We start from the raw sequence: 15,339 nt of genomic DNA, 5'->3' as shown, positions 1-15,339 counted from the left end.
CTGGTTCTTACTTTCAGATCTATTCATGGTCAGGCTCCTCCTTACATGAGTGATCTGAACCAGCCTTACACCCCAGCTCGGGCTCCGAGGTCTGTGGATCAGAATCTACTGATGGTTCCTGAACAGCTTCAGGACCAGAGGAGAGAAATCCTTCCAGGCTGTTGCTCCTAAGCTTTGGAACGATCTTCCTCTCCCTCTGTGTTTCTTTAGGTTTGACCAGTACCAGTGCAAAACCAGTACTTTTCAAACGGTCATTAAAGAATGGATCTAACTTTGTCCAAAATATTTTTTTTACTCTTTGCAACAATTGATTTATTGGTTTATACACATCTGAGATGACACACCAGAGGCAGAAACAAGTTTTTTTTTAAAAACCTTTATTTTGCAATTAAGATGATACAACAAATACATTTCAGCTTCTCTATCGAGGGTAGCAACATAAGATCTGTGAGGCTATTAAGTATATTCATGTGAGGATCTCAACCAGAGATTTGGAGATTGTTCTTCCAATTCACATTATCAAGACCTCGGAACTCTGTTTAGGACAATCGGGTACATTTTCTGCCATGAAAAACTTACAAACGTCAGAAGGAGGATATTTATTATAACTTGTAAGATTAATAAATCTTACATTGTAAGAATATTTATTGAAACAGTAAATGCTGGACAGATAACTGTTTGTGAAACAATAAGGAAGATTATTGAGAGATGCAGTACAAAGTTTTTCACCTTAATTTATCCAGGTAGTTGAAACCAAGTTTCACTTTAAGAGAAAAGGTTTTTCAAAAAATCAGCAATTTTGGTGAAGATGTTGGAGCTCTCAGTTTCAGCTCTGGCTTTCTCCTCAATCTCCTTCTTGATCTTCTCTATCTTCGCGTTCATCTCCTCCTTTAGCATCTTATTATATTTTATATCTTTATATTCTCTATCTCTTTGCGGATCTTCTCTGCCAGGATCCTCTGCTTTTCCCTTTCAATAGCTTTCTCTGCTTCCTGGAACATCTCGTTGGTGTAGTGGTGCCCACCGTTTCTATCGACAATTGTACGGATCTTCTGGAGCAGCTCGGTGACCTGGGAGTTATCTGTTGACTTGTTGTTGAACACCTGGTACTGACCATTGCATCTGGAGACTAGATCCTGAAGCGGTTTGCTATGCTTCAAGAAGTCTTCGATGCTTCCTTCGATCTGGTCACCATGAGTGAACAGCACCATGCTATACTTGTCGGCTGCTGTACCAAAATTTTTTTGAATCCACTGCACTGACTGAGACTCTTCATCGGTGAACCTTCCCAGCTTGATGACCACCAGGAAGATGTGAGGTCCAGGAGAGGCAAAGCTAATGCACTGACAAATGTCCTTTCTGGTCCAGCCAACACCGTACCTGGTATTGAAGAGGCCTGGGGTGTCGATAACAGCCACGATTTGTTCGCCCACCATAGCTTTGGCCTTGGAGCAGTTGACAGTCAAAGACTCCTGGCTGAACATGGACTTGAAGTGGACTCCTCCCAAGATGGTGTTGCCAGTTGTGCTCTTCCCGCTGCCGGTCTTCCCCACCAGCACGATCCTTGTCACATTTTCGTTGGTCTCAAAAGACTCTGTGGAACCAACAAGAACAGTCAGTCCACCAATAAAATCTCCACGGCTGAAGCTGACAGCAAACTAGGAAGTTAAAGTCATAGAGTCATGTTTGTATATTAAGTATGAAAACTGTCAGAAAAAGACGTGTGTTAAGAACAAATGTGTGTGTGTGTGTCTTCACCAAAATGAGATTCAAGCAAAAATCCTCTAAAACCTACCAGTCGATTAATATTTCTTAACAGGCAATAGATTTGTTTTTTATTATAACGTTTATTCCTGAATAATTTGCTTCTGTTTGCTACTGGTGAATTATGGTATCTTGTCTCAATGCATTATACCTTACACATATTTTGAATCCTGATCTGGAAACAATAATAATAATAAAACAGAATTCTGCAATTATTAACTTAAATTATAATTTGTAATGTCTCTCTTTTAGAGGATTTGAACACAATCCTACGCATATAAAAATGAGATTTCCCTATTAAACATGTTACTTTACTTACCATCCTTGTCGTCTTCTTGCAGGGATCTCAGCTGCTCATCTGTAATTCCTGTAACAGAAGAAATCATGTGAAATATGTTTGAGTTGAAATCCAACAGTCTAAATGTAAAAAAAATAAGAATGATAATCAGCCACCTGCATATTTGGTATTAAGATTTATAAACTCACTCTTCCTCCGTTAAACCCAAACACCTTGCCAACATTTCAAATCATTTCCAGAGGAAGCATCAATTCACACTCACCCAACGACTCGCACATCTGTTGGCGCCACAGCTGCTCCATATTGTCACGATGAGAGGGTTCAGATGTTCCGGCAGCGAAATGAACATTAAGTTTTAGTAGGAGAGCACATTTCTCAAGTGATATAGCTTATAACTCTGCAGCTTTCATGCAAATTCACCGGGGAAATCCCCTTAGACACACTCTCCCCCCACATCCATTTACTGTAAGTCACGCCATTTCTGCTCCACAATCAGACCCGGCCGCAGAAAAACATTTAAGGGGGGGCATTACATTTTTTTCAGGGGGGCAAACTTTTCAACCTAAACACGTGGCTACAGGCTGAACAATGGCTCTGGGTCGACTCGCACAGTACAGAGAAATAATTAAATAACTAAAAAGTGACGGTTGATCCCAAAGTTAAAAAAAACAACTTACAACCAACAACAAAGTTTAGTGCTGTGTCCATTTATTAAACTAAAGCACAACAGCTTCACTTCTACTAAAAACATAAGCACTGAAGTCAACCTGAACACTGGATTGAACAATCAAATAAGTTTTAATCTCATTGAACAAAATCATGTTAGGTGTGATGTGTGATCTGTTTGATACTTGATGAAGCCCAGTGGCTGAAAAATATATATATTTTTAAGGGCACCACATGACCAGAGCCTTGTTTTTAAAAGGTACAATAAAAACACTGAACGGAGCCCAAGTCCAAGGCAGGTGTCTAGGTAGAAAACCAAAACCAATGACTGACTCTATAAGCAACTTTAACCATTAATGTCAAACGATAACAATAACTGTAGTGGAACCTAATGACCACTTGAGTGCGCTGTTCTCTTGACATTGATGGATGTGTGTTTAGAGATAATAAACGAACATATTTTGAATCCCGGATTGCTGTTAGCGTTGTTGTGTGTTCTCACATGAAAGTAACTCAAGAGTTGAGCATAAAGGAGCGAAGTAGAGTCACCAGGTTTTTTAACTCCTGATGTTCCTTGTTGACAAATGTCTGAAAACATGACGATCGGATTTATGTCAATTCTTCTATTACTGGTGAGTTTTTTTTGTTTATTTTTCTTTATGATACAATTTTCACTGTGAGATTATTTGTAGTAAATAATTGAGTGTGATCTTCAACCAGAATAGTTACTGTGTGTGTGATTCTATAACATATTCTTAATATGAAGGTATTTTGTTGATGGTAAAACCAGGAATCAGTCCTTTATCTTGTTAAAACTGTGAAGTATAATGTAAAGAATGTCAACAGAATAATACGATTTAAAGACGGACAAATAAAACCTACCAATATTAAACCATTTATTTTTATTTAAATATTAGTCGCTCTTTTGTCAGTGTTAAATATTTGCATGAACAACTGAGCATTATTTCTCTGATCAGTGATGAAGATTATTTTATGTTGTTTTGTTTATACAGTTGTTTTCTACTATAACGGAGGTAAACACACTGACCTGTCACTACACTGAATATGTGTTGAGATCAGACGAAGGAGAAGAATGTTGTCCAAAGTGTATTCCAGGTAAGATCCAGTCTGCGACTCTATAAATGTTGATTTATGACTTGTTGTAATTTTGACCTATTTTCTGACTTTTATTTTAAACATGCACTGAATGTTGACATTGTTATTTTAATTTTAAGTAAGAAGTGGTCGAGACTTTATTATCAGTTCTCAGACAATAGTGAGATCAAGTCTTAAACGGTCACTTAAACTAGTGATTTATTTATTTGTCTAACAGGTGACAAAATAAGAGTTGATTGCACAGAATTTCAAGGTACGTCCTGTATTTCCGGTGATGATGGAACTTACATGGACAAATATAACGGAGAGAAACATTGTTTCAAGTGTCTCGTCTGTACTGAAGGTAAAGTTTGTTCTTCACTAGAATGATGAGTTGTTCAGTACGTAGATGTGATGTAGAATTAGTTATTGACTAACAGGACTGAGAGAGATCAGATCCTGTACCTTCACAGCAAACACCAAGTGTGAACCTCTGGAGGTTTTTTTCTGTGTGGACGGCTCATTGGACACATGTGTGGCAGCACAGCGACACTCCACATGTGAACCAGGACAGTTCATCATCAGAGCAGGTGAGTTTCACATCCAACATGTGAAATGCAAGAGTGCAGAAACTATAAGACACACACAATGTTCTTCACAGGAACGTCCTCCACAGACACTGAGTGTGGAACCTGCAGTGAAGGAACATTTTCAAATGGAACGTTCACGTCATGTCAGGATCACAAACAGTGAGTGAAGCTTCACAAATGTTTGCTCCAGATGTTTTCTTCTAAACTGTCTCCACTTGTCTTTGTAGATGTTCAACATATCTACGAGAAGGAACCATTTCTTCTGACGCTGTATGTCGAGAAGGTTTGACACCAGGAAAAATGGCTGGAATTATTGTTGCGATTGTGATCGTTCTACTGATCACATGTCCTGTAGTTTGTTTAATAAAAAGACAAAGAGGTAAACGTCCATGAAATCACATTTTTACATTGATTTATGAACATCTTGGGTTTATTTTAATTATGTTTCTTCTTAACCAGACAAAAAACACAACAGAAGAATAAAGAAGGTATTTAAGAATTGATTTTTCTTTTTCGGTATTTCTACTAATTAAAAAAAACAAACGTTTAAATATGTTTAATTCATAATGAATCAGATCCTAGTCTGAATCTGTTTTAATAACATTTGACTCTTATTAGGCAAGGACTGATGTCATCATGATGGAAGAAAATCAAACTTCATCGAGCGTCAGTGAGAATCTTAAAGAATTTGAGGAAACTTTTTTTTATCCAAACTGACTTCTCTCTGATTTCTTGTCTTAGATGAAGTTGCTGAGATGGATTGGCATCAGATTAAAAGAAATCCACCTTCCTGGTGAGATGTTCAGAGCATGTTCCACTGATAGAACCCAGGGAGGACCCAGGACACACTGAACCATGTTCCTCCACTGGGCTGGAAACACAGGAGGGTCCTCCAGATAGAGCTGGACGATGTAACTGGGGAGAAGAAAGTATGGACCTCTGCTGAAGCTGCTGCCCCCGCGACAACAATCCAGATAAACAGACCAGAGAGACAGCAGACGTTGAATATGAACTAAATGGACACGAGGATATTAAGGTAGATTGTTCAGTCATTCAATAGAATGTTTCAGTTTTATACAATATGAAAAATGTGTTTGTAAATTATCTGTTCAGTGAACATGACATATTTCTGTTTTTTTTCATTTGCCTGTGTGTGTAGCTTAGTCTGTGATATAGAAAACATCTCGTTGGTTTTCAGTATGAACATCCATAATACCCTGACAAGAAAAAGTAACAAGGAGAGCGAGCAGGAAGACCATCTATGTCTACTGAAAACACACTGAAGTCAACCTGAACCCTGGAGTGAACATTCAAACTAAGAGAGTAGCTGCAGCTCAAGCTTTACTTGAACTCACCAAGACTCCTGCCTTGGACTTGGGCTCGGTGAAAGTTCAGTATTGTTTTTATTGTACCTCCTGTAGAATGAGCCTGTATTGTCATGTTGGTCATTTGGTGACCTTTAAAAAACATATTTTTCAGCAACTGGGCTTCATCAAGTATCAAACAGATCACACATCACACCTACCATGATTTTGTTCAATGAGACAAAAACGTATTTGGTTTTCAATCCAGTGTTCAGGTTGTTTTTAGTAGAAGTGAAGCTGAGGTGTTTAAAGTCTTTAGTTTAATACATGGACACAGCACTAAACTTTGTTGTTAGTTGTTAGTTTTTTTTAAGTCACTTTTTAGTAATGGGAGAATTATTTCTCTGTACTGTGCGAGTCGACCCAGAGCCATTGTTCAGCCTGAAGCCAATACGTGTTTAGGTTGAAACGTTTGCCCCCCTGATAAAATGTAATGCCCCCCCTTAAATGTTTTTCTGCAGCCGGGTCTGTGTCTAGTATATCTTGAATAAGGTTGCATTGTGCATATGAATATGTGAATGAGTTATATTGTGTGTGTGTGTGTGTGTGTGTGTGTATGTGTGTGTGTGTGTGTGTGTGTGTGTGTCCACCTGATCTTACTGCATCATCTTGTAGACTTTTAATCCACTGACCTCTCTGTGAAGGTCAGGGAAATGGGGAAACAAGGGGAGCAGAGGAACAACATGTCCATTATACATCCATTTATATTTGTTTGTTTAACCATTTGCATTACCACGTGAGGGAGGTTTTCAGAATGTCCGACCCCGACTCTGGGCCAGAGAATACAAGACTAAACGCTTTTTAACACACACTATTATTTATGAAAAAATTAAAAAGTAAAGTGCAGTAGTGGTGGAGGTATTTATGTTATCACATGAGCATGTATTCACACTGCTGTTGGAAGACGCTGAAATTATATTTGAGTTTAGATAATAGAAAGTGAAAGTAACACATTTGTGTGTGTGTGTTGTAGGAATAGGTGTGTGTGTGTGTGGGATATAAATAAAGTTATAAATCATCATCCATCGACAATTATTGATAAATGTTGAGAGATATAAAAACTAAAATGATTATTTATTATTTATTATTATTATTATTATTTATATAAATTATATTTCAGTGTCTGTGCTCATATAATAAATTGGTTGTGAGATATGCTTCCATTGATTGTCTTCTGTATGGAGGGTTTGGTTGTAGCTGCTTCCAAGTATTTCAGGGCTATTGTTCAGTGAAGTTATGTGATTGACTGGACACAGTGGTTGCTTATGAAAAATGGGAGTCACTTTAAGTGCTTCATTTTGTAGTCCTTGAAACTTGAACAGTAAAACGTAAATAAACTTTGAGGGTTTTGAGGGGCTTGAGTCTGTTGTTGGCTTTTGTTCCAGATGAATGTGATTGGTCAAGGTTGAAATGAACAATATTCACTGGATATATATTCTTTAGAAGCGAATCCCCTCCACAGGATCTGTGTCAACATCAGTATGTAAGTAAGTAATTAAGTAAGTAATTTTTATTTATATAGCGCTTTTCCAGACCAGGGTCACAAAGCGCTTAAACAATCAAAACAATATTCAATAAAGTATATATTTTAAAGATCAAGATAAAACTGATAACACAACAGGAGTTCAAGAAAATCAAGGAAAAGCCTGAACAAATAGAAAACAATTTTTACCGATGGCTCCTGCTCCAAAGGTGTCATCATTAAGCTGATCGATGTCATCCTCCTCCTCGACTACTCCTTGCTCTTCATTTTCCAATGTACAGTCTTCATCCAGGGACTATTGAGAGAAAAGACACATGGTTACTGGCATTCGACAGATGTATAATGCGTTGGACATTCAATAATTCTTGATAAACACAACAGAAGTTGGGTGTTTTTACGGCACTGAAACAATACTCATATCTGCAAAAAATAGACAATAATAGTAAACAACAGTCTTGTCACAGGGTAGAACGTTACATTAAAACAATCATCAATTGACTTAATTTAAGTGAAAAATGTAAATGTTATTATAAATCCTACATATGTGACGATCATTGAATTTATGGATCGATCTTTGTAAGCCTTTTGTGAACGAATAAATGGCATTAAAAGGCAACTATGCATCCCATATCCGTGGTCTTTCGTATTGGATTGATGCGATTGTTTACCAACGAGCCAGACTAGAAGAAAACAACATTATCCAAGCACACCTGTCTCCATTTAACAAGACGAGTCTGCACCTAGAGTGTAAATAAACACATTTGTTTTGTTTTTTCAAGCTAGTATTTTTGCTGTTACAATAAACCTTGTCCTCCGCAGGCATTCAGTGTTAACCAACCAACACAATGTTAGCCTCCATGCTAAAGCAGCGATTTGATCCTATCGGTTCGTTCTTCCGAAGAAAGCAATGCAATGTGGCTGATTAAAAATACGAAGGAAAGATACAAAAGAAGAAAACTTAATCCATTATTGAATAGTGAGTTTATTTTATATTTAAGTGATTGTATCTTCTTAATAACACATTTTATTTTATCTTGCCCTTTAAAGTATATACTTTATTGAATATTGTTTTGATTGTTTAAGCGCTTTGTGACCCTGGTCTAGAAAAGCGCTATACAAATAAAAATTACTTACTTTCTTACTTAATAGTTACTATGCAGATTTTTTTTTTAATGTGTAAATATTCGACTTTTATCTTTTAATTTATCAATGTGTTTCATCAAATAATATTACAAATAATATTCCAGAGTTTAGCAGATTGTTTAAATACATGTTTTGTGTCATTTTGTGATACGGTTTGTGCTTTTGGCACTTGTAATTTAAACCCATCCTGATCTGTCCAGTGTTTAACATTTTGTGTTGTTTTTATATTTTATTTTTGGTATTTTCTTCCTCAGGTTGATTAATTATTAATGATTCCAAATTGACAATTTCAAAGATGTAAATAATCAAGTCTTTTTTTTTTAGTGCGGAGTCAAGATTCTGTTTTGGGTCTCTTCACTGGCTGCAAGTTTCTTTCAGGTTCAACTTTAAAATTCTGGTTCTTACTTTCCGATCTATTCATGGTCAGGCTCCTCCTTACATCAGTGATCTGATCCAGCCTTACACCCCAGCTCGGGCTCTGAGGTCTGTGGATCAGAATCTACTATTGGTTCCTGAACACGGTTCAGGACCAGAGGAGAGAAATCCTTCCAGGCTGTTGCTCCTAAGCTTTGGAACGATCTTCCTCTCCCTCTGTGTTTCTTTAGGTTTGACCAGTACTAGTTCAAAACCAGTACTTTTCAAACGGTCATTAAAGAATGGATCTAACTTTGTCCAAAATATTTTTTTTACTCTTTGCAACAATTGATTTATTGGTTTATACACATCTGAGATGACACACCAGAGGCAGAAACAATTTTTTTTTTTAAAACCTTTATTTTGCAATTAAGATGATACAACAAATACATTTCAGCTTCTCTATCGAGGGTAGCAACATAAGATCTGGGAGGCTATAAAGTATATTCATGTGAGGATCTCAACAAGAGATTTGGAGATTGTTCTTCCTATTCACATTATCAAGACCTCGGAACTCTGTTTAGGACAATCGGGTACATTTTCTGCCATGAAAAACTTACAAACGTCAGAAGGAGGATATTTATTATAACTTGTAAGATTAACAAATGTTACATTGTAAGGATATTTATTGAAACAGTAAATGCTGTTCAGATAACTGTGCAACAATAAGGAAGATTATTGAGAGATACAGTACAAAGTTTTGGACCTTAATTAATCCAGGTAGTTGAAACCAGGTTTCACTTTAAGAGAAAAACGTATTTTTTTAAAAACCCCAACATTTGGGTGAACCAGTTGGATTTCTCAGCTTCAGCTCTGGCTTTCTCCTCAGTCTCCTTCTTGATCTTCTCTATCTTCGCGTTCATCTCCTCCTTTAGCATCTTCTTATACTCGTCCATCTCCTTCAGTTCCATCTCTCTCCTTCTGTTCAGCTCCTTTTCCATCTCCTTTTCCATGACATTCTCTTTTTCCATCCTCTTCCTCTCACGCTCCTGATTTGCTTCCATCTTGGCAGAGATTTCTTCAAGCTTTTTATCAAACACAGATTCGCTCTCTCTCTTGATCTGCTCTCTCTCTTCGCGGATCTTCTCTTCATTCTCTGCTAGGATCCTCTGCTTTTCCCTTTCAATAGCTTTCTCTGCTTCCTGGAACATCTCGTTGGTGTAGTGGTGCCCACCGTTTCTATCGACAATTGTACGGATCTTCTGGAGCAGCTCGATGACCTGGGAGTTATCTTTTGATTGGTTGTTGAACACCTGGTACTGACCATTGCATCTGGACACTAGATCCTGAAGCGGTTTGCTTTCCTTCAAGAAGTCTTCGATGCTTTTATCGAGCAGGTCACCATGAGTGAACAGCACCATGCTATACTTGTCGGCTGCTGGACCAAACGTTTCTTGAATACACTGCACTGACTGAGCCTCTTCATCGGTGAACCTTCCCAGCCTGATGACCACCAGGAAGATGTGAGGTCCAGGAGAGGCAAAGCTAATACACTGACGGATGTCCATGCTGGTCTTGTCAACACTGTAACTGGTGTCGAAGAACCCCGGGGTGTCGATAACAGCCACCATTTGTTCGCCCACCATAGCTTCTGCCTTGGAGCAGTTGACAGTCAAAGACTCCGGGCTGAACTTGGACTTGAAGTGGACTCCTCCCAAGATGGTGTTGCCAGTTGCGCTCTTCCCGCTGCCGGTCTTCCCCACCAGCACGATCCTTGTCACATTTTCGTTGGTCTTAAAAGACTCTGTGGAACCAACAAGAACAGTCAGTCCACCAATAAAATCTCCACGGCTGAAGCTGACAGCAAACTAGGAAGTTAAAGTCATACAGTCCTGTTTGTATATTAAGTATGAAAACTGTCAGAAAAAGATGTGTGTTAATAACAAATGTGTGTGTGTGTGTCTTCACCAAAATGAGATTCAAGCACAAATCCTATAAAACCTACCAGTCGATTAATCTTTCTAAACAGGCAATAGATTTGTTTTTTATTATGACGTTTGTTCCTGAATTATTTGCTTCTGTTTGCTATTGGTTAATTATTGTATCTTGACTCGATGCATTATACCTTACACATATTTTGAATCCTGATCTGGAAACAATAATAGTAATAATAATTAAACAGAATTCTGCTATTATTAACTTAAATTATAATTTGTAATGTCTCCTTTTTAGATGATTTGAACACAAACCTACGCATATAAAAATGAGATTTCCCTATTAAACATGTTACTTTACTTACCATCCTTGCCGTCTTCTTGCAGGGATCTCAGCTGCTCCTCTGTAATTCCTGTAACCGAAGAAATCATACTTAAGTAAAGTTGGCTCGATATTGGCAGATTCGATCTTTGCGCGTTAATAACTCGGGAACGCTAAGGTGCTGCTGTATTGACTACAAGCGCGTTTGAACCTTAATATCTCGTCATATTGTCCTGAGAAAATACACGGATTTCTATGCAGGCGGCAAGTGAGGCGGCGTATAAGGGACCGTCCTCCAATGGACGAACACCGAGAAAGGGTTGACTTCATTTAATTCCCGTCTTTATAAATCCTTAATTTTAGTTTTTATGGTCACCATGATCATGTGACCAAAGAAGGGCCTCCATATATATGTTACCACACTCATTAGTTTTTTTACATTTCTTTTCAAAATCACTATTTTTGTGCAATATTTCACATAGATTGTGTAATAGCTTTGTAATTACAACTCTGATGGTCACCAAATTCATGTCACTTTTCAAGTTACTACACTCATTGTTTTTTTTAATTTCTTCTTGAAATTTTCAAAATCACTATTTTTGTGCAATATTTTACATACATTTTGTAATAGCTTTGTAATTACAATTGTGATGGTCACCAAATTCATGTCACTTATGGAGTACCTTCATGTCAAGTTACTACACTCATTAGTTTTTTTAATGTCTTCTTGAAATTATAAATATGACAATTTTTGTGCAATATTTCACATACATTTTTTAATAGCTTTGTAATTACAATTGTGATGGTCACCAAATTCATGTCACTTATAGAGTACCGTTGTGTCAAGTTACTACACTCATTAGTTTTTTTTTATTTTTTCTTAAAATTTTCAAAATCACCTTTTTTGTGCAATATTTCACATACATTTTGTAATAGCTTTGTAATTACAACTCTGATGGTAACCAAATGCATGTCACTTATGGAGTACCGTTGTGTCAAGTTACTACACTCATTAGTTTTATTTTATTTTTTCTTAAAATTTTCAAAATCGCTATTTTTGTGCAATATTTCACATACATTTTGTAATAGCTTTGTAATTACAATTGTGATGGTCACCAAATTCATGTCACTTATGAAGTACCTTCATATCAAGTTACTACACTCGTTAGTTTTCCGAATTTCTTCTTGAAATTTTCAAAATCGTTATCTTTGTACAATATTTCACATACATTTTGTAATAGCTTTGTAATTACAATTGTGATGGTCACCAAATTCATGTCACTTATGTAGTAGCTTCATATCAAGTTACTACACTCATTAGTTTTTCAAATGTATTCTTGAAATTTTCAAAATCACTATTTTTGTGCAATATTTCACATACATTTTGTAATAAGATTTGTAATAACAACTCTGATGGTCACCAAATTCATGTCACTTATGGAGTACCTTCATATCAAGTTACTACACTCATTAGTTTTTTTAACTTCTTCTTGAAATTTTCAAAATTGCTATTTTTGTGCAATATTTCACGTACATTTTGTAATAGCTTAGTAATTACAACTCTGATGGTCACCAAATTCATGTCACTTATGGAGTACCTTCATATCAAGTTACTACACTCATTAGTTTTTTTAACTTCTTCTTGAATTTTTAAAAATCGCTAACAAAATGTATTTGAACTGTTGCACAGAAATGGTGATTTTGAAAATTTCAAGAAGAAATTAAAAAAACTAATGAGTGTAGTAACTTGATATGAAGGTACTTCATAAGTGACATTCATTTTTTGACCATCAGAGTTGTAATTACAATGCTATTACAAAATGTATGTGAAATATTGCATGAAAAGAGTGATTTAAAAGAATTTAGAGGAAAATTAAAAAACTAATGAGTGTAGTAACTTGATATGAAGATACTCCATAAGTGACATGAATTTGGTGACCATCAGAGTTGTAATTACAAAGCTATTAAAAAATGTATGTGAAATATTGCACAGAAATGGTCATATTTTAAATCCCAAGAAGAAATTTTAAAAACGAATGAGTGTAGTAACTTCATATGAAGGTACTACATAAGTGACATGAATTTGGTGACCATCAGAGTTGTAATTACAAAGCTATTACAAAATCTATGTGAAATATTGCGTGTAAATAGTGATTTAAAAGAATTTAGAGGGAAATTTGAAAAATTAATGAGTCTAGTAACTTGACATGACGGTAGTCCATAAGCGACATGAATTTGGTGACCATCAGAGTTGTAATTACAAAGCTATTACAAAATGTATTTAAAATATTGCACAAAAATATTTAAATATTTATAATTTCAAGAAGAAATTAAAAAAACTAATGGGTGTAGGAACTTGACATGAAGGTACTACATAAGTGACTTGAATTTGGTGACCATCACAATTTTAATTACAAAGCTATTACAAAATATATGTGAAATATTGCACAAAAATAGTGATTTCGAAAATTTCAAGAATAATTAAAAAAAACGAATGAGTGTAGTAACTTGATATGAAGGTACTCCATAAGTGACATGAATTTGGTGACCATCACAATTGTAATTACAAAGCTATTACAAAATGTATGTGAAATATTGCACAAAAAAGGTGATTTTGAAAATTTCAAGAATAAATTTGAAAAACTAATGACTGTAGTAACTTGATATGAAGGTACTACATAAGTGACATGAATTTGGGGACCATCAGAGTTGAAATTGAAAGAAAGTCTGCTCGTTAAAACCAGACAATATTTTTCAACACTACATTTTTGTCAGTGTAAGTAATTTGTAGACGGTCCCTCATTTGATATGGCGCCTGCAGAGGCTCTTTCACGCTATTTTTTGCTGTTTAGGTGCGATCAACACATGTTTTCTTAAAAAATGAGTGTGTAGTACATAGCTAGTGTAACAGAGATCAACATACATCGGGTTTTGTTATTTTTAATAACTCGTATAAAGAGGTATTAGAGCGCAAAGATCGAATCTGTCAATATCGAGCCAACTTAAAGTAGAAATCATGTGAAATATGTGTGAGTTGAAATCCAACAGTCTAAATGCCAAAAAATAAGAATGATAATCCGCCACCTGCATATTTTGTTTTATGATTTATAAACTTACTCTTCCTCCGTTAAACCCAAACACCTTGCCAACCTTTCAAATAATTTCCAGTGAAGCAGCAATTCACACTCACCCAACGACTCGCACATCTGTTTGCGGCTCATCTGCTCCATATTGTCACGTTGAGATGGTTCAGATGTTCCGGCAGCGAAATGAAGATTAAGTCTGAGTAGGAGAGCACATTTCTCAAGTTATATATCTTATAACTCCGCCCCTTTCATGCAAATTCACCGGGGAAATCTCCTGAGACACGCTCTCCCCCCACAACCATTTACTGTAAGTCACGGCATTTCTGCTCCACAATCGCATGTCTAGTATATCTTAAATAACAACACATTGTGCATATGAATATGTGAATGAGTTATATTGTGTGTGTGTGTGTGTCCACGTGATCTTACTGCATAATTTTATAGACTTTTAATCCACTCGACAACATTGCTTTAAAAAGATTATGTAGACCACTGACCTCTCTGTGAAGGTCAGGGAAATGGGGAAACAAGGGGAGCAGAGGAACAACATGTCCATTATACATCCATTTATATTTGTTTGTTTAACCATTTGCATTACCACGTGAGGGAGGTTTTCAGAATGTCCGACCCCGACTCTGGGCCAGAGAATACAAGACTAAACAATTATTTTTTTTAACACACACTATTAATTATGAAAAAATAAAAAAGTAAAGTGCAGTAGTGGTGGAGGTATTAACGTTTTCACATGAGCATGTATTCACACTACTGTTGGAAGACGCTGAAATTATATTTGAGTTTAGTTAATAGAAAGTGAAAGTAACACATTTGTGTGTGTGTGTTGTAGGAATAGGTGTGTGTGTGTGGGATATAAATAAAGTTATAAATCATCATCCATCGACAGTAAACCCAACCAAGACTGAAAAGCCTCCCAAGATGTTTTACTGGAGGATTTAAAGTCAAAGAGTACGGTTATATATGTGACGTGGTCCCAAGTATAGCTTCAGACATTCAACGACTCTATCTCTTATTTGGCCCCGCAAAAGAGAATCAGTGAAGGTGATATTTAGAAGAAGTTAAAGAGATGATTAAAAAAGTAAAAAAAGATCAAGAATGAAAATGATCATGATAAGACTGGACATTTGTTATGAAAACAAACTCAACAGTGTACCATTGTATTTAAATAAAACGTATAAAATGTCAACTTATACATCTCAACTTAATTAGAGAAATTATTTGCTAT

At 36.1% G+C, this 15,339-nt stretch overlaps 2 protein-coding genes across 2 annotated transcripts; both read right to left on the bottom strand.

The window, feature by feature from the left end:
* Positions 1-765: 765 nt before the first annotated feature.
* Positions 766-8,119, bottom strand: LOC148089359 (GTPase IMAP family member 7-like). Its single transcript, XM_087785865.1, has 6 exons — positions 8,099-8,119; positions 7,450-7,555; positions 4,474-4,515; positions 2,084-2,134; positions 932-1,594; positions 766-881 (listed from the first exon to the last, which is right to left on the bottom strand). The coding sequence occupies exons 1-6, from the start codon at positions 8,117-8,119 to the stop codon at positions 766-768; spliced, it is 999 nt and encodes a 332-aa protein (XP_087641991.1).
* A 1,079-nt stretch (positions 8,120-9,198) lies between these two features.
* On the bottom strand, positions 9,199-14,282 carry LOC148089358 (GTPase IMAP family member 9-like). Its single transcript, XM_087806082.1, has 3 exons — positions 14,204-14,282; positions 11,057-11,104; positions 9,199-10,561 (listed from the first exon to the last, which is right to left on the bottom strand). The coding sequence occupies exons 1-3, from the start codon at positions 14,241-14,243 to the stop codon at positions 9,555-9,557; spliced, it is 1,095 nt and encodes a 364-aa protein (XP_087662208.1). The 5' UTR covers positions 14,244-14,282; the 3' UTR covers positions 9,199-9,554.
* Between the last annotated feature and the right edge of the window lie 1,057 nt (positions 14,283-15,339).

The sequence above is a fragment of the Callionymus lyra genome, chromosome 1, assembly GCF_982586985.1.
Source record: "Callionymus lyra chromosome 1, fCalLyr1.hap1.1, whole genome shotgun sequence".
Classification (NCBI taxonomy): domain Eukaryota; kingdom Metazoa; phylum Chordata; class Actinopteri; order Syngnathiformes; family Callionymidae; genus Callionymus; species Callionymus lyra.
This window is presented reverse-complemented; position numbering and strand designations above follow the sequence as displayed.

Excerpts from the sequence above, each read along its gene's own strand:
- LOC148089359 (XM_087785865.1), bottom strand. The coding sequence starts at position 8,119 with ATGGAGGCTAACATTGTGTTG. Across the intron at positions 1,595-2,083 it reads GCAAGAAGACGACAAGGATG|AGTCTTTTGAGACCAACGAA; the intron begins GTAAGTAAAGTA and ends TTGGTTCCACAG. Across the intron at positions 882-931 it reads GGCAGAGAAGATCCGCAAAG|TGAACGCGAAGATAGAGAAG; the intron begins AGATAGAGAATA and ends TAAAGGAGGAGA.
- LOC148089358 (XM_087806082.1), bottom strand. The coding sequence starts at position 14,243 with ATGGAGCAGATGAGCCGCAAACAGATGTGCGAGTCGTTGG. Across the intron at positions 11,105-14,203 it reads ACAGATGTGCGAGTCGTTGG|GAATTACAGAGGAGCAGCTG; the intron begins GTGAGTGTGAAT and ends CTTCGGTTACAG. Across the intron at positions 10,562-11,056 it reads GCAAGAAGACGGCAAGGATG|AGTCTTTTAAGACCAACGAA; the intron begins GTAAGTAAAGTA and ends TTGGTTCCACAG.